Source organism: Squalius cephalus (assembly GCF_949319135.1).
Source record: "Squalius cephalus genome assembly, chromosome: 4".
Classification (NCBI taxonomy): Eukaryota; Metazoa; Chordata; class Actinopteri; order Cypriniformes; family Leuciscidae; genus Squalius; species Squalius cephalus.
In genome coordinates this window covers 44,980,400-45,002,394 of record NC_137125.1, presented here as the reverse complement: position 1 = coordinate 45,002,394, position 21,995 = coordinate 44,980,400, and the positions used below count along the sequence as shown (strand labels likewise).

Below are 21,995 nucleotides of genomic sequence, written 5' to 3'. Positions count from 1 at the left end.
GCCTGTACATGGAAAATATACCCTTTGTTTTTTGCAAAAAGTGCAATGAAATGTCACCCTGACATACGCTTGAAAGAGCAATCCCCAAAATGCTGGCTCAAAAGTGTTTATCTCCAAAGCGAGATATGAAGCCTAAACTCCACTCAGAGTAATCTGCAGTGATTTTTGTGCAGAGAGGCACAGCCACTGAGGCCCAAATGAGGCTTTGCAGAGGCAAAAAAAATACTTCAAAAGTGATAAACAGGTTTAAAATCCTGCAAGGAATTTAAAAAGGTCCATGAGGTAAACAATCTGCTCCTCAGAACAGCCATCTATCAGCGTCTATTTGAAAGTGTATCCAGGGAGACAACACGATTATAGCATAATCCCCCCTGCACTGTAATGGTGCCTCCCACTCAAATCATGATGAAGCTACGTGGGTTGTTCCAAAGATCTATAAAAGGGGTCTCCACATTCCTATAGCCACTGTAAACTCCTCCCAGGGGCAGAGCACATTTCATCTTTCCCAGCTTTAATGTCCTTTGCCAAGTCCTCCGTAGCTGCTTAAAAGATGTTTTCACAAGCCACTGTTGGTTTGGGAGTAAAAGTTTCAATTAGGGTGATATTTGTGCAGTGCTGTGGAGGGGCAGAGGGACACTTATAAACTTGGTATTGTCTGCTTTCTTGTGCTAAGCTGCAAGAGGTGGCTGAGCATAAAAGGATCAAAAGGTTTTAGGACAGCCAGCTGAGAGAAAAACACACAGAAGAGATTCCACAATCCAACTCGCTGCACAGTACATAAAGGGACGGATGATTGAAAAAAAAAAAAAAAATTCACATATGTGTTTCAACAAGCTCATTTGGGGAAGGACAAATCTATGTCTCTTAACAGGAAACACCCTAAAGGGCCGTTCATACTGACAGCGACTTTCAACGACAGAAACGTTTTCCGTTTTCAATAGAGGCAGCAGAGGCAGGTGAGGAAGCAACAAAGTTGCAGTTGCAGCATGATGCAATGAAGTTGCAGATGGTGAAGTTCATGTACAGCAAACACACAACCAGTGTCAATGTTATCCATATTCCAAATTAACCATATACTCGGTTTAAAGCCCGGAACACACCAATCCGACGCCAAAGAACTAGAGCTGATGAAAGCCGACTGTGTTGTCGCCTCACGTTGCCTGCGTCGGGGGAAAAGGCGTAGTACCCCAGAGTGCAGTCTGGACGATGTGGCGGAGCAACACGTGTCGCTCCGCCCACCCCTAATTTAAATGGTTTATTTTACTGCAATCTTATTGGCCTAGACGATTCAAGCCTGAGCATGCGCATTCCTTTATGTACTATATTGTGAATGATTTGGCCGTTTTAAAGAACTATTAAATGCTAACTCTAATCATACCTTAATTATCATCGGTTTACCATGGTAATTTTAGTTAAGATCTATTGGCTCATGTTTTATTGTACTTAACCTGTTAACCTTTGCCAGTGTGCCGGCGCACTGAAGCGTTTTGTTTTTTTATTTAGTTCAAAGTTACTATCAGATTTAATGTTATACCTTGACAAACTATACATCATTAAAAAGATATGAGACTCAAGTTTCAGTATTTGACCAGTATTGTATTCTGAGAAACTTATAGTGACAGTTATTTCTTAAGACACAGAATAGGTGAAGTTACTGTTTAAAAACGAACGCTTGGTGACAGCACCTCAGTGTACTTCAGGCTAATAGAGCCGTTCGGGTGTGTTTTAATGAGATTTGTTCTCCAATGCTTGCATTTTTTGGCACAAAGTGCAAATAAAATGTTTAATGGCAAACTCATTTTCCTTGTTGTTTACCTGTTACCGGCCAGGGCCTATTGGTTCTGTATAGGCCTATGTTATAGTTTTTAAAGGTTCCTGTTTTCTAATAGGCTGTCAGCCGGTTAACATGTAGGCCTATGACTATCTGTGACTGTTACATCAGGTATTAAAAATCGAATTATTTATTTATCCACCCCCGCATTGTGTGTTCATGTTATAATCTGCGTGTACGTGTGATAAAAATAGCATCAAATATTAATATAGCTGTAGCCTAACTATTAAAAAAAAAATCAGACATAAGATAGACGTGATATCTGTTTTAGTATTTTTTTTTCTTCACTTTTCAGCACTGCACGGTTTTTAATTCCCATTGTCCCATTTTACATTGTAAAAAAAATAAAAATCTTGGCCAGGGCATGTATTATTTGGTAGCCTATTATTGTCTTATTTGCCATGCGTGTTTTAAAATAACATAAAATACACTTTCGGAACTGTGTCTTAGTGAAATACAGTGATTTATCATCCTTTGTGTAAAATCCCGAGTTTGTTTTTAATTCACCGATCCTAATGGAAAAATGAAGAAGCATAAATTAATGATGTAAAATTACGGAGCCCTGCATGACATTCGGAAAATATTGTCTACTATCAGCCTAATAGGCTATCTCTCCTTGCAATGCTAGTAATTTAATGCAGTCATGCTCATTGCCCACTTAGAGTGGCACTGACTTATCTGCTGGGTAAATTAATAATTATAATATAGCTAAATCTCAAACATTGTATCATTTATATCAGCAACATATTTCTTTATATCTCCCAGCCCTGACCTGCTCAGTATTAAAGCTTATTAGGCCTATGACTTTTTGTGAACCTGCTTTTAAATGATGTGAATTGAGTGCTGTAGGAATAATTTTGACACTTGATATAGACCTAGGTATATATAGACTATATAGCCTATATATCGTGGCCATGAATGAAGAATTCGTTCCCCAGATTTAGCAGCATGTAGGCTGTTACACAGCGGTCTGCCTGAAGGGATTGTTTGTTGTACAGTAACTTCATCTAACTTAAGTCGTATTAACTGTTTAACTCGTATTAAGTTAATCAAAACAATATCCAATTGATTATTGAAATTGCCTTGGTTATCACTTAATATTTCTGTGGCACGGCCAAACAGCATAGTAGATCATTCATCAACTCGTACATAAAGGAATGCGCATGCTCATGCTCCAAGCGTCCACGCCAATAAGATTGCTGTATTATAAACCAATGAAATTGGGGGTGGGCGGAGCGACACGTGTAGCTCCGCCTTAATGTGTCGCCCCGCCCCAATCTGGGGTTACTCGAAAAAGCTGCACTTGAGCACACCGAGAGAACTACAGCCAACTGTCAACTAGAATGCGCGTTCTGCGCCTGCGTGTAAATGAGACAACTGTCTATTTCTGTAAATATATTCATCTATATTCGTCATTCATAAAGGGAAACCGATGCTGCAGGCAGCAGATACACAAACCTTAAACAAAGCAGTGCGTGCTTACCGTTATGAATATCAATCCTGCTAAACACATTCTTTATTCCACTCCGCTCATGTTGATATTGAAATATTCGCCCAAGGAACACTTAGGTAAGATGACGTAACATTAGTACAGCCTTCTATCTGTACCGTTTTGACTTCTTTGCTCGCTGTTTTGCTATTATTCTCATGCACTGACTCGTTCACTAAGCTGAATAGCCAATCAGAGTTCTCTCTCTCACCAACGGCCCGACGCAGATTCAATGTCGAATCAGCCGAAAAAAAGCCGTCGAGGACCAATTTCTGCCGATGGTGCGCACACACTGAGAAAACTTAGTCGGCCGACGCACAAAAACTGCCCGATGGCCGACCGTCGGCTTGGTGTGTCCCGGGCTTTAGAGGTATTCCACAAGATCTCACAGCCTTAAATTGGATTTTGTAAATGGGGGAACGATAAACACTTGGCTATATATGAAAAAGAAAAAATATGCCAGCCTAAACAAGATAAGCTACTCAACAAAAGCAAACACCTTGAGACAGACTGTGCTTTTAGCCAACAGTCTTTTAAAATATATCTATGCTTGAAAGAGCAGCAAACAGATTTCTCTGTGCAATTAGTCTATGAGTCAGAGACCCGATTCAATCTGCTCCTTTTGCCCAGTCTGTCTTTCAAAGACAAAGTAATTGACACGCTTGCGAGCATCTGAAACAAGTGTGAAGCCCTGAAGGAGACTACACCACTATACCTACTTCTACACAAAGACAAGGATTGTCAATGGGAGTCTTGGCCCACATTGACGACAAACTGGCCCCCAGCGACATCTACTCCCTGTGTGTCTATTCTCAGCTTCTGAACCTCTGTCAAACTGCTGGATTTTCAACTTCCAGTTGCATATGAATCAGTTCTTATAGGACTATGTCTCAGAGGGTACTTATGTAAAGCATAACACCAGAATTCAATTAAATTCAGCAGGATTAGCTAGTGGTATTGATGACCAGGCTAGAGGAGAAGGTAAAAGAGAGACAGCGAGAGAGGGGTAAAGTGAAATATGTGGAAGAAACACAATGAAAGAGATTGAGCGAGAGAGGAAATGAAGGATTGGGGAAATGTGGGCGTTGAAATATACATTTTAGGCAGGGCCTACAGGCATTCTGACTCTTCCAGTTAGCTTCAAAAGGTTCAAAGGAGGATAAGAACCACAAAATGTAAGTAATCCTAACACTGTATCCCCCCTCAGGCACATTTAACCTCAGAAAAGGGGGTGAGATTCCTTTAGACTTTAGTCTAACAACCCATTAAATTAACAGGTGTTTTTTTTTTTACAAAATGTTTAGTACAAACGTACAGCTGTGGAGATGGTAACCAGAGGTTTTGTACAGAAGCCACACACACAGCCTTCAGTACAATTCTTAGCCTAGATAGGCTAATTCCTCATTTTTGGTGATATGAACTGCCCAGTGCAAATCTCAAGACTTGCGAGTAATTTTTCCACTTAAGACACTCAGTGCTGATTTAAGGGTGAAGAGAATGTCTCAAAGACTCAGTTTTATATCTCACTAGAGTTTATAAATGAACTGTGAAGCAGTTACAGTGAGACTGATGATGAGAATTTAAAATTATGCAGCACAAACTACCATTTGCAACTATAATGAGCAATATTTTGTGCTGTTTGTCACAGAAAAACTCACTATTATTGCTCATACTTTGGGATGGGGTTTTACATATTTTTCACACTGCTGTTTGTGCTACAACCATAATTGATACCTAAAATCATGTGGCTTGTTGAGGAGTGGTGTGCTATGACTGAGCAGACAATCAATAAACTTCAATGGATATCGGTCACCTTGCCAAATACAGAACATTGTACAACGTTTGGCTTGATGCATTAGTCAATATTTCAAAACACTGGCATGCACTATTTCTTTATCAGCCATTTGCATCAGAGAGCTAAGATTTCATAGTATATGCATACAAAAATAAATCCGAGGGAAAAGAGGGGTCTAATGGGGTGAAGATTATGCTAGCACCAGTAAATGTGTTACTGGGTCACTACCATTACATCTTATCTGCAGGCTTACCCAGCAAGTTTTATAACTGATGTGTATGCATGTCCATGTTATGAAGTGAGGCATGGAATGGCCAATTAAAGAGGATTTAAATCTGTTAAATCTACTGAAAAGCGCTCAAAACTGATCCTGGGCTATTGTGTTAAGTAGTGTCTTTGTGACCAATGAGCATAAGCCATACAAATGGAGTGACATAATCCTCCAATCAGGAGTCATCTCACTGGAAAGTGTGCATATTTAAAATGATCCTTTTATCCTAGTCCCATAGCACTCAGGCCCTTATTTCACTACAGATGGTGGATTGCTGTTCCCACTTAGGCCAGCCATAAATATTACTAATGGAGATATCAACTGAATAGAGTTGTAGCCTATAATTTACCTTCAAGAGACACGGAGCACTAAGGTGAAGTCTTTTAGCCTTTACGGAGGGCAATTAATAATCCTGATCTCAGATTTACATTATATTTTCATTGTGGGATAAATGATTCCTTTAACACAAAATTTCATCCATTTCTGCCATTTATCTTCTAGCATCAAAATCAGTTGCGAGAAAATATTTAGGCCATATATCGTGACATATCCTTCATGATGTCTGCTTCGCCTGTAAGAGATAAAACAGGATGTGGAGGAAATCTGACAGACATCAACGCACTTTCCCTGAGGTGAAAAGATGGCTGACCTGACATCAGAGAACAGTAAACCCCATCAAAGTCATCCTACATGAACAGTAAAAGACTTGCACTACAAATGCAGAGCACGTATCAGGTGTGAGGTGTGAGCATTAAAAAATATTACTAATCATGCATAATCAATCTTTCCTTGGGAATAAAAAGGCAATGATTTTCCATCTAAGACTACTCAAGAACAGCAACTATTTGACGTTAATTTAAGACAAGAATTCTGATTTTGTATTTGAATTCTACTGTATTTAAACATCTTTAAAACAAAAATTGCATAAAATATTTAGAATGTTGTTTGCACTTGTAATTTTTCCAGTTAAGCATAAACGTAACAAAAGTCTGCCTGAAACCAACCATTTGTAAATGGACTAAGAAAGTAATTCAAGATATATTTTCTCAAAATAAGTCTTAATATTAATGCATTTTGTTTCAAGGCTGTTTGATTATGCTTACTGCAAAACAAAGGAGAAATACTGATTAACAGACGTGTTAGAAAGAAAGTGATATACGAAATGCATCTGGGGAGATGAAAGAATAGTTTAAACATGCACATTATTTCCATTAGGTGTCTTTACAAGTTCCTTTTCTTGCTTGAGCGTTTGATGATTTGCGGTAGGGCAGCAGAGGCTTTCTCTGATGAATAATTAGACAAAGAATTGTGGTCCTGCATTCCTCCATCAGCTGTCAGGCATCACTCATTCTCCCTAGGCAATAAGCAAGCCACCGTAAACAGTCTTTAGCAGGAGAATTTGTCATTTGCGGTGAAGGCATGGAGCGACGTAAATGTGCTGTATGTGAATCCATGCAGCATGTGCCGTGATTAAATATGGATGTATTCATGCATGCGGTCTTGAGCAACCATGAGCACAGCCGTATGGCGGGGCAAGAGTGTAATTATAAGCACGCAGGTCCATATATAATGGTGTATGTGCACACAAAGAGATACTACACACACTCTTAAAGAAGATGCGCAGAGCAAAGTCTGAGTCTTAGTAATCTGGTGGCAGGAGTGTGCTAAATCCTGACATCAGCATATCTCAAAGGACTGCATGCTAGCGTACAGAACAGTGCAGGGGGGAGGGGGTGGAAGAGCCCAGCGCAGAGAGTTAGCAGAGGTCAGCTGACATTGCAGTGTGCAGATGAGGTGGAGACGGCTTTGTTAACGTTCCAGGCTGCCGTCTGCATTTCATGCGGAACCATAACGGAACGTAAAGTAAAGTGTCGCCATGCTCAAAAGCACACAGCATGGTTTGGTTAAAGGGATAGTTCACCCAAAAATGAACATTCTGTCAGTAATTACTCACCCTCATGTTGTTCCAACCCCGTAAGACCTTCGTTTATCTTCGGAACACAAATTAAGATATTTTTGATTAAATCTGAGAGTTGTCTCACTCCTCCATAGGCTTCTAAGGGACTGAAACTTGCTGGCCCAGAAAATGTATTAAAGACATCGTTAATATAGTCCAAGTGACTCCAGCGGCTCAATCTTAAGTTTATAAAGCGACGAGAATACTTTTTGTGCGCAAAAACAAACAAAAATAACGACTTCATTCCACTTTTCATTTCCTTCTCTCTGGGCCTCGGGTCTTTTCACGTAGTGTTTAAGATCGAGCCACTGCAGTCACTTGGACTATATTAACGATGTCTTTAATACATTTTCTGGGCCAGCAAGTTTCAGTCCCTTAGAAGCCTATGGAGGAGTTAGACAACTCTCAGGTTTAATCAAAAATATCTTAATTTGTGTTCCGAAGATGAACGAATGTCTTACGGGGTTGGAACAACATGAGGGTGAGTAATTACTGACAGAATTTTCATTTTTGGGTGAACTATTCCTTTAATGAGCGATCAGAGCATCTGACAGAGACGGCTATAACTACAAAGCTGATTGCAAATGTAATTTAAAAAAACAAAACAAAAAAAACTTCACCAAGAGGGTTTATATTTTCAAAGTACCGAATGATGCTAGAATGCTAGTTAACCGTGTAAAGCCTGACATATGAAATAATAGTCCGAAAAAACTTAATGAATATGCTTTTTAATTTACTAAACATTTAGACAAAATAAATAAGAAAATAAATTATGAAGATTGATGTTTCTCAAAAGCCTGTTGTGTCATGTTTGTATACATTCATTTTCACATGATTTTTCTAAATGCAAGTTGCTGAAGTCCAGTAAATGTTCATCTTGAAATATTAATAAAGGTTATTCTTCCGTTTCTTAAAGGTTTCACAGCAAAAAGACAGTACCCTGACCTCAAGGTGGACATTTTTTAAATTACACTAAAAGGCCTTTTTACTGACTTAAACGTGAAGAAGATTTTGTAGAGAACCATTTTTTCAGCAAAGTTTTGATCATGTTAGTAGTAATTTAAAGGCCTTATAAATTTATGCATCAAATATGTAATATACTGGTAGTATACTAGCTTTATATGGATAAGCACTACAGCAAAACAAAATCAATAAAACTAGTCCAAAGCGACATGATGCATTGACCATTGAGACACATCCATAGAGACCATTGAGACACATCCAAGAAAGGTCCAATGCCCACAGAACAGGTAATGACTCATCATAGTGAGGTCATGGGAACCTCAATGTTACATTAACACATCAAATGCACGCAGCCCCCTACAACCTCGGTGGACCATTACCGTTTCGACTTAGCCATGTAAACCTTGAGTCATCGACTGGGAGAAGCAACATTAGTGCAAGCTGAGTTGCTTTTAGTGCTTTTGCTTGCATGGCATACAGCTGGTGTACTATGCAAACCCCATTCGCCCAGCATGTGTATTTGCAAGCTTTAAAAAAAAAAAAAAAAAACATGTGATTGTCAGTATAGGCTGAATCTGATATCTGGTAAAATGTGCTCTTGCACCAACAAACACAATTACACAAATAGTGACATTTCAAATACAGTTTTTCATTGTTAGGACAAATTAAAAGAGTCATAAAACTGGTCTTTGCAACTTCATTATGCATTTTGGAAAACATTTTAGCATTTAAAATCCCCTTGATTACTGTCAGCCGCTGTCCTTGCAAATTCTAAAACTATGCAGTGCCGTTTGCACGGGAAAGAAAACACCCATCAGGCATCGCAGCACCAAGTTGATGTCTGCAATATCTGGTGATCAATATTGAGCAGTCTAGTCTGCTCTTGCATCACAAGCCTCTTCATCTCTCCCATGCCCTGCTGACAGCATCTCCTGGCATCTTTACACTTCCAGCACCAGGGCCAGTGCGCACTCAAAATACGATGCTCTGCGCTTCATAAGCATCCATCCATCATTATAAATAAAAGACTGATCCCATGAGTGTGGTTTATGCAAGAGGAGGAGGAAAAAGACAGGAAGCAGCAGCAGAACAACAGGCCAATGCTGATTGACCCTAACCTTAAGCCGTGATGTCAAATCAATCACACGGTTGAGGGCAGTGACCGCCAATCAAAAGCCATCACAATTATGCTGTTTATCAAACCGCGCCAAGCGCAACATGCATGTTACTAAGGAGCACAAGGGCAGATGGTACACAGCCACATGATTCTGCAGAGGCTATGATGACAAATTACACTGCATTCACTGTTTTTTGAAAAATGCGTTTATTCAATAGCCACAGGGCTTGTTTAAGTGCAATGTGATTTGGGTGCATTTGCATGCAAGGTGTGCGCTCATGAAATGAAAGTGATTTTGTTAAATGCTTGCGTATGGGAAAGTCTGCAAGAAAAAAAAACTAACATGCTTGCACACTATTTTTAATGGTCATAATTAGCAAAATGGGATGCAACCTGAGAATAGATTTAATCTTCGTACAAAATCATGCATGAAACAGCTTTCTTCCTCTACTCCTTTCTGATCTACATTTGTTTCCTCTAAAAGACAGCTGCATCCTCTGGGTCACAAGCTGTCCCATCATGTTACCATCTCGCTTGGCTTCAAGAGACAACTGCCAGTGTTCAGCAGCGTGCAGAGTCACCTTACAGACATAAAAAATGCGGGGTGAAAAGCCATTATCCTCTGCAGCTGGAATAAATGAATTCACGCCAAATGAAAAATCTAGTTTTACATGCATGAGGGACTAAAATGAGACAAAGTGGGACAGAAATATTAGGTGCATTTGGGACAGAGTCCTATTGGTGTCCAAAGATTTTTTTTTTTTGAAGAAGAGGTATTCCAAAGGCTTGTTAAGCCCTTCAGTCACTTTTATCACTTCTTCCTTTCCCACAGTAATGTCCTTCCCTTCTAGTTTGCGGACATGTCAATATGTATTACTACTTAGCAGAACATGACTGCTTTATCTGCTTCACTTTGCAGGGACCTTCCACACTCTGACACTGAATGAAGTAAAATACAAGGAATGGAGAGTGTTCTGATGAGAAATGGATGGTGGAGTGATAAGCAACACCCATGCCAAATGTCATGTCCAGTACTGACTACACAACATAAGAGTTTATATAACAATGCTGGTAAGAGGAGCATTCAGAACGAAATAGCGTAGTTCAGCCGCTGCTTTCAACAAATGTGTAGTTTCTCAGTTGCCTTAATATTGGGAATTTGATATTTTGAGGGGAACTAAGATGAAAGACCCTGAAAGGTGTGTAAATGCATACTTGTATTTTCAAATGTTTGGTTCAACAACTACCACTGATAATAATAAACTCACTTTATTCAATTATTTTTTCCATTTCCCCAGTCAAGTGTGAAAATGAATCTCAGACTGGAGGACTCAAAAAAAATTACCCTTCATTTTGTCATTCTCTCCTCACGGTTCAAAGAGCCCCCAGTTTCTAAGATGCCACTTCCATATTGTGTCAAAAATGAAAGCCCCTTGCATCTGGAGGAGACCCTTCAGATATTATGACAATACAGATAATAGCCGCCATCACATTCAAGTTCAACCCGTAATTAGGAGTACCTACGCAAGGATCTTTGTGTGCCTCCTTGCTCGGGCTGAAACATCACTATTTCATAACCTCAAAATGCCATTCTACCAAATCCGATGCGCTGCAGAGGTGCGGAGAAAATTGCGGCTTTGCTCGATATGAACTACGCACCGGGGAGCAGCGGGAATGATTTGAGCCTCCTGTTGGGCCTTCATTCTCCTTCGGTTTTCAATTGTCTCACAAGTCAGCGTGGTAAAAGTGGATTGAAAAGAAAGGATGGAGACAAGAGAATAGAGCAAAACACGAGTGATGGACGAGCAGCATCCTGATTCAATACGCTTTGATGCAGAAATCAACAGTCTGCGTGAAAGACTAGTCCTTGAGTGGGAACAGGTCATGGATTCTCTTTTTGCACAAGAATAAATGAATTGACTCAAGGGAGCGTGACTTCATAAGTTTAATTCAAGTTCCTTGGAGGCATGCAAATGTGCAATATTAAAGTGAGAAATCCAGTGAGATTTCAGAATATTAGCACAGATATTTGTATTTTCTGAGGTTAAATGAGTCACGATTTAAATTCTGCCCTTATAAATCAAATTAACGGATACGCTTGCGGAAACTCATCTAGCCTTCCAGATTCAGAAAAACATGCAAATTTGGTAACAGATCTCTCTTTTTTCCCATATCAATGGACTGACTGATCTCTGTCCAATTTGTTCTGGGTGGTAAGGAGAAAGCTTTTTCTCTGCAAACAATGACTTGTGTCTCCTCAGTACTAGAGAACTACTTCATACACACCAGCAGCAGAAAACGACAAAACGACAAACCCCTCTCATCTCAACACTCAGAAGTCCAGTGCAAAATCAATAGCCGATTAAACTGACAATTATGAGTACAAAAGAGCTTCTACTTGCTGTTTGACACAGATGAAAGTAAGAGAGGAGTCTACCTTTGTGTGCCACTCCTCCTACCTACATATAGGGTGAGGCGAGTGAAATGAAACTACTACTGAGGAGTAAAGAAGAGTTGCGTGTAGTTCCAAGATTAAAGGTGAACTAAGTAACTTTTTTACCTTAACCGAACAGCTTCGGAGTCATTGGAATGGTTAAATGACATTTTTCGGGTTGAATGGTGGTCGTCTCACACCACCCGAGCGCCTGTGAGAGGAAAAACCACACTTGCAAGTTTGGGCCGGCGGGCTGCTGGCCTCAGCGTCAGGAAGTATCGCGTGATATCAGGTCTCGCGATGTAACGAATTGCATTACGGCACTGCACACATACACTATCTAAACATTTATTTGCTAACCTTCTGTGTATCATACATACCTCAGCAGACATGGCTCTGTGCGTTCGCCGGGTTCTTTGAAAACAAATGCACATGACCAGCGGGAGAAGATGGGAGGGGGGAGAGTCGCCAACGAGTTTTGACGACGGTGTTGTCAAATATCTATTCCGAAGCTGTAGGGGGAGCTCTATAGAGAAACCCGCGAGCAAAAAGCGAGAAAACAGCGAAGAAATCAGCAAAGCTGCATAGTGTTGCTTTAACAAGCTGATGTGGGGTCATGAAACTCCCAGTGAGCTTTAACCCAAAGAGCAGGGATTAATTTAAAGGTAAAGTGTGTAATTTTTTCAATGTTAAAATACTTCTATCCCAATGTAGAATGCACTGGGATATCAAGTAAGGCTTCCTGAAGTCTACACACTTTGGTTCTTTTAAAACATTGAACTGTCTGCCTAAACGGTCAAACAACAACATCTGGCTCAAACAGCGACACAAATTAATGATCTTTTCCTCCATATTGTGACATACATCAGAGGGATACGGATTATCAAGAAATATAAGACGAGGACTGTTTGAATGGAAGCAGATCTGAACGCTAGCTTGCAGTCGATTGTAAGAAAGCTGCAGGGTTTAAGCAGACTAAATTATTTAAGTCTGGCACACATCAACAAAAAAAGTCATTTCACCTGAAGATAAGAGTTAGGATATTCATTATAAATTATGATGTAAAAAAAAAAACATGTACAGATTAATCTTTCCTAATAAGAGAACATGCATTTAGAAAATAGAGAACATTTAAATGTTTTTTTCTAGCTTTACGAGAACTTTTGCTCCAACCCTTTTCCGACAGGACAAATTATGGTTAATTAATATTTATGCTTATTCATTGCTGATTTGTGCAAAGGCCACCAATGATTCATTGCATTTTAACAAGCTTTATCCACTTAAACACACAAGAACTCAGTTCGGGTTTATGTTTAATAAGACAGTAAAGAAGAATACAATCAGCCCTCTGCCTCTTCCTCTCTTGATGATTCGGTGTTGAGATAAATAGCTCACCCTGGGGTGCAACACCTGATTGCAGCATCACACTCTGTCATTCTGTACACTCACAATCACAGCGAAGGGAACAACTCATTATCTCACCTGCACTGATAAATCAAATCGGTTATCTAATGCTGAAAAAGTGTGCCTAACAACATTTCATGCTAATCAAAGGTCATCAGCAAAACATGCTCATCCACTGGCAAGACTTCAGACTAATGCTAGAATAAATCATAAAATCAAAGGCTATTTTTTAAAATATGAATACAAGGCCAGTCGTGTACAAATCTATGTAAAAAACGGAATAAAATCCCTATCTTTGTAACATTATTGACACAGCTGTCAACATGACAATCATTCACAACCTATTTACTTCTGTAATAGACCTAATTGAGTCAGACAAGATTTTTTTAAAGGGTAATTTATCTTTTTTGCGAGTTAACTGAATAAATTCGTCAAAGGTGCTTTTTAAAAAAAAATCTAGTTGTGTTCTTGCTTGATGTTCTCACCACTGTTCTTAATTGGTGGTTACTGCCTATAATTAGGAAGGAAGAAATTAAACTTCAATATGGGACCAAAATCCAGTTGATCTATGTAGTGCAGTCTCTTCCTGTGGTGCTTTAGAGTTTACAAGGTTCTTTGGTTTACTCCATGTCGCATGCTTTGCTGACACATCACACCATTAATCTCCAACTATTGATCCTACATTGGGGAGGAATGCTGGGGTCCAATTAGTATCGGCTGATTGTGCCTTTGCATATTCCTCATGATGGTAACCTTTTCAAACTACCCTATAATGATTTCAAGGGGGAGTGTGTTTTAAAGGGCGGTGGTCATTGAACAATTGACTCTGGCTATGTTGATACTAGATTATTTTGGTGTAACACCAAACACCTGAACACCAAGGCCTGCTGGACATCACATACACACAAATCAAATGTCAATGTAAAACTTGACAATGTTAGGACCGTCCTAATCAGGAAACCGTGACCTCAACAGGTCAGAGATCGAGCGCATGTTCCACAGCCTTGGGTTGAATCATGCTCCAGCAAATCACTGCTGAATGTCAGTTCCTACATTCTCAAGGTTACTTGGTCTCTCGCGTTTCTGGACACTGAGATAGTAGGAAATGCTTTGAGAATAATCAGGGCTCAACAAAGAGAATTTGTTCTGCTGTCACAGCTGTGCCAGTAGTTCAGATTTATACTTGCCCTGCCAATATTAGCACTGATTAAGCAAAAAAAAAAAAAAAAGATAACAATAGCCCAGCTAGCTGGCCCAAAACTCTCTCACACTGTCTCTTATTGTTTAGCCCTTAAAATGTTTGCAATGGTCTCTGTAAGTGAGCAGAGGAAAAAAGCCACTTGGTTGACATTGTTTCAATAGAATCTTCAAGTTCTTGAGAGTCTGCAGTAGTTTTTCAACATGTGTGAAAAAGTACATATGAAACTCACACAACATTTTCACCCTGAGCAAAAGGGATCTTACAACCCAAACATCATATTATCTTTGTGAATTGAGACACGTTTGTACTTGCTAACACAAATGACATCTGAGCTGAACTGCAGTTCTTGGGGGGGAGGGAATTCAGTGGCAAAAACAAACAAAAAGCAATTGCTTTTTTTCCAAAAGCAATCATTCTAAAACTTGACTTGGCGATGTAATGTTTCCATCATGACCTGAGAGGCTATTACCCCCATACTGCTGACAGTGACAAACCTCTGGGAAACTTCTGCTTTTGGCAAAATACAATAAAGCAAAAAAAAGTTTTGAAGGCACAGTAGGTGTATTCCTTTCTCAAAGTAAACAAAAATAAATAAGGGAGAGGTCATTAAAACCATATTCAAGCAGGTTTCCTGAACGCTCACTGCACCTGCCATTGGTCGGAAAAAAACAGATAGTTCCGCCCCAAACTCAAACCAATGGTCAAGCCAATGTTACCATGTTGGACTGGTCAGTGTACTTAAAGAAAGAGAAATACAGCACCACAGAGTCAGGCATTCAACCTATGATTATTGTTTTTACTAACAGTCTCGACATATGAAGCTGGATAGGAGAAATTATTAAAACAAATGACACAAATCACATTTAAAACAATTCATAAGTCTATAACAGATGCTTAAAAGTTTCTGTCAAAGGTCTACCTGAATATCATACCAAAACATCAAAGGTCATGTGTTGACCAGCATACATCTAAATGCAACAAGATGGGGCACTGAATAACCTCCTTTCAATTCTACTCTCTTATTTTTGCTTTCTAATTCTAGCCAAGTACGGAATAATGGAGAAGCAGCAATAAGCACGAATGAAAGCACAAATGTGATGCCTCCACTCTTCCCCACGCACTTACATAAAAATTCACAATTACTGATTTCAAGAGGCAAATATCATTCGACTCCAGGTGCGGAACTAACATTAATCTGTTGTTCTAGAGGTTCAGCTTTTTCAAAACAGATCAGATTGCAAAACAAGTCTGTTTTTGAGAATGACTACAGGTCATTCCCCATTCATATCTAAGTGGATAGGATACTGAGATAATGTAACACGTCACCATGCTGTTTTTGCTTTGTGTTTGTAGAATCTTTTGTTTACTGACACTGAATCTTTTGTTAATGTTAAATGGAACATATATGGCCATTCACTTGTGCCTCTCTCTCTCTCAATATACAAAATGTGCAAAAGCAGACAGGCAGTATTTTGAAAGGAAAGGTTATAGGACTCCCTAGGAATCAAAATTATCTCTAAAGTTCTCAACAAGTAGACGCGTTTACAAAAATCTTGATACAGCAGCATAAAACCCCTGATAAATGTCTTTTTTTGTGTGTTTTATGCTTCTCTCTGCAAAATGAGAAGCATAATCAATATGTTGAGGGAGACACTGCAAGAAGATTTGACTTGTGATGCATCATTCAAATCAGCTTGTGCATCATATTTTACTTCTAACTATTATAAATTGAATACTATCATTCGATCCCTCAGCAAGTCCCGAAATCTGGTTAAAGGATCTTATTAGCTCCGATGATGATTTGCATCTTTACGCAATGTTAAGATGGATATGTTGCCTAGGTGCACACACAAACACACCTGTACGCTCATGACCCAGGCATTGAAAACAACTAGATATTGTTCAATTAAAAACATAAACCTGCTTATTCCAACAACAAGTGCAGTCCTGCAGTGCACAAGAAAAGCAGCATCTAAGAGACATACAAAGTGTTACCCTACATGCCCTAGATCTCTCTGCCCGTTCAATACAAAGACACAGAGGAGGAGGAGGTGGAGAATGCTTGCAAGCCATAGCAATTCTGCACCGATCCAAGGACACAGCATCATCCACAGCTTTCCGCAATATCCCCGTTTTGTTTGAGGGGGCTCATTCGGCCCCCGCTGGTTCCCCTCAAACCCAATTATATGCCACATTGCCAGGCAGCAGGGCACCAGATCAGAATCGCCAGCATGCTGAAGATGGCACTAATGTCATGCAAAATTTACTGTTACATGCAGATCGGCTGCGTTCAACAGCATTTTACTAAAGTCTAAAAGTGAATTCACACCATACCAACATCTATATACGGACTCACAGTGGCAGTTACATGTGTATGTTTTGCTGTTTGAATGCAAGTGGCATACAGTAACCTCTTCTAATAAATAAACCTAAAGCCTGAGCAGACTCTATAAAAAAAGCATGTAAATGCTTTTACAGAGTCTCAAGTATGCAAGGCTCATGCACAAGCAACTCTGAGGTGAAAGCATCAATGACACAATAGAAAACTTGTGATTCATCAGTCCTGAGTCATGATGACAATGGCCAAGCGGTCACATTCAACACCCGAGAGAGATGTTTGTCATCTCAAATCCACAACCTCAACTACTTCTATCTACACAAGATTCTCCCAGATTCTCCAAGTCTCATTACCCAGAATTGTTATTAGTAAAGGAAAATACCAGCAATCTACTCTCATAATTTTGTTAAGAGGTTAATAATTTTACTTTGTGCATGATGCATAATCAAAATATGGTCATATTCCAATCTAAATCAGAATATGCTTGTGTATGTTAACACTGACAACTGTACTGCTTTAGAGAACACAACAACGATCTACCTTTGTAGATAGTCCAAAAACCATAGCATATACTTGCAGTAAGTGATGCTCCATTCAGAGTGTGGAAAACATTATCTTTTAACAGACAAACCACGTGCAAACATATTCCACTATCCTCTGAAACATGATCATTCAAACACGCTGCTTTTATCTGATTCATTATAAGCTCATGCTCGGTACTCTGCTTGTTTGCTATGGGCAAGTGCATCTGACTTATTCCCCTGACCATTCAGACCCGTCTCACTCGACATGCATGGCTGTGATGGATAAGATTTCATTAGGTGGGGAATAGTGAAATTCTGTCGCTGAATTCTAAGGCAAAAATGACCTGGGCTGTGTTTCCCAAATGCATTGCCACCACTCGTCTCTACGATCAACTTAGCTAATGATGCTTTTGGGAAACGCAGCCCAGGGCGTGAGGAAATAGTCAGTATCGGTCGCTATCATTGCACACCTTACGTTCAGTAACAATGACCACCACAACAGCAACGCGCTGCATTTCAAACCCTACGGCTATGGAGACTTTTAAAGCGAAAGGGTAAGCCCATATGACAGACATAAAATTACAGCGCTAGTAGGCTACAATCACACGATTTCATTGGTGTGTATTATGTAGGCGGTTTTCAAAATAGGAAATGAACTGTCACATAGCTACTGCATAGGCTACACATGGTTATCAGCCAAGCCAAGTGGAAGCGACAGTAATGTCATGACTGTAGGCAACATTTTTAACACGGAGTACTATGAACACCAAACATACTATCTATACTATAAATATTGGCGGTGTATTGGTAACAACAGATGTCCAAATGCATTCTACCACAATTAAGGAAGGAATAAAATAGGAAAGTAAACGTATACAACCTTTAAAATGTCGATTTATGCAAAGAAACCGACCGAACAAGTGCATTACTACGAAATTCCTGGCGGCGGGCGCGGTATTATATCTCAATCCAGTGATCACCAAGAAAAAGTTGATACAATGTAGCGCCGAACGTTCTAAACATTTCGCGCCAAACATCAACAGTTACATTGTAACAAACAAACAAACAAACCGAGAGACCATTACAATAAACAGAACGCGCCCCTGAAACAACGCTCGTGCAAAACTATTAAAGCGCTGCTTTTCATACCTCCTTCTTGGTCGGCTTGCAGGCAAGCGGGGATATTTTTCTTCCAACCCGGCATTTCGGTGGCGTCGTGTGCATTCAGGGGGTAAATCTCAGGCGCATTTCACTGACGGCACAGGCGTGCATTTCCCCGCGCCTCGTCCCTTCTATTCACTGGCAGCCGGTGTAATTGAACGCCGTGTCTTCCTCAGCCTCGTTGTGGAGCTCAGCTTGGGGGTGTGAGCAGACACACACACACACACACACGAACGTGAAGGTGCCCACTACAACCCACTACAATAAAGACTTTTTTTCATTTCCTACCTTCCCCAGCCCTAGAATTATCTCATTATTTAGTCACGATAAAGCTTCACACTGCAGTTCTAGTAGGCTACAAACGTAAACGCCAAACACACAACACATTTCTGTTCATAGCCTAATTGAAGTGTGTACGGTGTTGCTGATTGTTCTATTCCAGTGTTTCAATAAAGTGTGTGGTCTTATTCATATCGTAAATAGTGTTGTTGTTGTTGTTGTTGTTGTTGTTGTTGTTGTTGTTGTTGTTGTTGTTGTTGTGGGAGTGGGAGTGAGGCAGTGTCAGAAAATAACTTTTATTTTGTTTTAGAGCCGATATTTTCCCGCTTCAAATTATTTTATATAGTCATGTGGGTTTATTGATTTTCTAAACAAAAACACACAATATGTTCATATAGGTCAAATCCTTCAACATTTTAATGTCATACATTTTCCATCTGAGCCATTCAGGCTATTAATTATCAAATCAAATCAACAGCAAATCTGTCAAAGGCATTACATTTTTAGTTTATAATTCAAAGTTACTTTAAAATCCATTCATTAAAATAGCATTTTTGTTTAACATTTTACTATGGAAAAACACTGATTTTGTTTTATTAGTTATTATTATTAATAATATTTAATTAGCATTTTAAAATTTTGCCTGCAAATATCACTTGTTTTGACAGGTTGATTAATGAATATATTTGTGATATATGCCAATATATATTTTACCTAGGAAAAGTAAATATTTGTTTTTAATATTTGTGTTACATGTATAAGGTTCAAGACATTTTTAGAGTCAATAAATCAAAATGTTTGTAGAAAATGCACAAAAGTCATGCTTTTAAAAGTTAGTGGATTCTAGTATCCCTCTGTAACTGTAAATGGTTCTAATTGGCTGTTAATTACAAAGCATTATGTTCTCACCCACTTGCAGAAATGTGGTACCTTTAATTGAGTGCTTTTTGATGTGTGTGTTTAGCTTAACATTGCTTTAGTGTAGTTCATTTTATAGGCCTACCTTCTGCCAGACAGGTGAATACATTGGTGAATCACCAATTAAGCATATCAGATATTCAGTAACATACATGATTCATTATAGTGACTTTTTTATAGTGACTCTGTGTGAAGTAACAAAACTAGGAATGAGATTCATTCATATCTCAGTGTTTCCAGCATTGATTTGTGATTTATTTATGATAGCTGCATTAATTTTCTACCTAATTGTTTTCCATTTGGTGCAAGCATCAGCCCACCTACATTAAATGTGCAGCAGTTTACTGTTTCAACCTTTAACTTTGTGAGTGGGTTTCAAGAACCTAATGTGCTGAACCCAAGCTTTAATTAACCGTTTATTTCAGTAAGCTGGTAATTTAATTATATCTGCTTATGTAACATTTTCAGCCTCATGTAGGTTTTCCATAAATGTGACTGGATTAGAGGACAAATATGCACAGTAAACAGACAAATAAATACTTCAGATTGATGATTAAAAAGCCATACTGTATAAATACGAGTAAATGATCATATCTGATCCCAAACACATATGCTGTTTTTTTTTTTTAGTTCTACAGCACTGGAGAAGCAAACAGAGGAGGTGAAAAAAACAATAAATATTAGATTTGTTAAAGGATAAAATGCTTAATTTGACAGAAAAACAGTTATAAAATATGAAAAACAGTTTCTGGGATATTGTGATTTTTTCAGTTCTCTTTATGGAGCACTCCTTAGTTAACCCTACTGCCCTATACAGCTGGTTGATGTCTAAGTTGGTGGTCTCCAATACCTCCAGAATAAAGCAATATGGCACTCCATGTTTCCGTCCGCATGTACACATTCAACTAACACATAGCCACTGGGGAAAAAAAAACATCTAAATGTAGGTTAGGTGACGCTGCTTCTTAGTGGGCATTGTGACACATCATCATTGGCCTACTTTCCTCAGCCTATGCTGGTTTTTTTTCTTCCTTATGTGTTCCCTCCCCCTCTCGCTCCCTGTCCATCCATCCACTGGGGTACCCTGGCGGCTTCGCGCGCGCTGGAGCGTACACTACGGGGCAAGGCCAGTCTGTAATGAGTCGGGTTGGGCAGAGCTCCTTCCATTTTGCCATCCATCCATCCATTCGTCCCTCGAGCTGCATACCGAGTAGCACATCACCCTCTGAGATTATACAGCAGACAGGAAGTGGAGTGGGGAAGGGGGGGAGCTTAAATGCAATGTCTAATGGTTTCCACTGGTGGATGTAGAGATGAAGATGTTGAGAGGCAAGACAAAAGTTTGGATATTATGATATTACACTTTGGAGGGATTCTACTTGGTGCAGGTGCAGGCCCAGCTGGATGTTCCTTATAGTTCCAAACAGTTGATGGGCCCCATTGACTTCCAAAATACTAGGAAGTCTTTGGGGCCCATCAACTGTTTGGTTACCTCCATTCTTCAAAATATCCGCTTTTGTGATCAGCAGAAGACAGAAATATAGACAGGTTTGGAACAACTTTAGGCTGAGTAAATGATGACAGAATTTTCGTTTTTTGGGTGAACTATCCCTATTGTTCAGCACCTATTTTCACTTTATATTTTCCAGCAAAGCATTTGAACAAAAATATAAGCTTTTTAGCCTACACTAAAGGTTATTGCTTGAACAAATGAGTTCCATGTGCAGCTAGCATGTCATAAACTGATGCTCTAATGTTTAGATTAATTAGTCACTGTAAATCTGTTCTGTTAATAGTCACTGTAAAATGTTCTGCATAACACTAAATGTCGCTTTTTTAAGTCTTCATATGGTGGCTATATATAATGGCTGAGGCGTAGCAGTTATTCTACCCATCTTATCTCTCATTACAGACCAGATTTCTTATTGTTTAGGAAAAAATCCCAAAATTATTATTTAAGCAATAATATAACAATATACAGTTTATGTATTGAATCTTAGAAGTATTTGCCATTTTATATTAGAACAATAATAATGAGAAAGTCATGACTGCAAAAGGAATAGCTGTACCCTTGAGAAATCGCTTCATAATTTAACATTGTTTCTCATTCTTCAGAACTACAGTGCTGATGACACTTCTTGAATAACGATTTCCAAAAAGTTGCAAACATTTCACGGTTTTTCCATCATGGTCCAAACAACCCAACATTCTCCTTCCAGGCAATTGAACTTGTCATCTACCTTGTCCATAATACACTTACACTTAACTGCAGAGGAAGCCAGCAACACAATTATTGTCGCATTTTGATGGATA

General features: G+C 39.2%; 1 protein-coding gene across 4 annotated transcripts in view; it reads right to left on the bottom strand.

Moving 5' to 3' along the window:
* grip1 (glutamate receptor interacting protein 1) overlaps positions 1–18,715 on the bottom strand; it is a 248,060-nt gene extending 229,345 nt beyond the window's left edge. For 2 of the 4 annotated variants that reach the window (XM_079868988.1, XM_079868976.1), the window contains exon 1: positions 18,474–18,715. In XM_079868988.1, the coding sequence (XP_079725114.1) occupies positions 18,474–18,528 (55 nt within the window). In that variant the 5' untranslated portion in view covers positions 18,529–18,715. The remainder of the gene's footprint in view (positions 1–18,473) is intronic. The other 2 variants (XM_079868981.1, XM_079868978.1) reach the window with 1 other exon arrangement.
* Between the last annotated feature and the right edge of the window lie 3,280 nt (positions 18,716–21,995).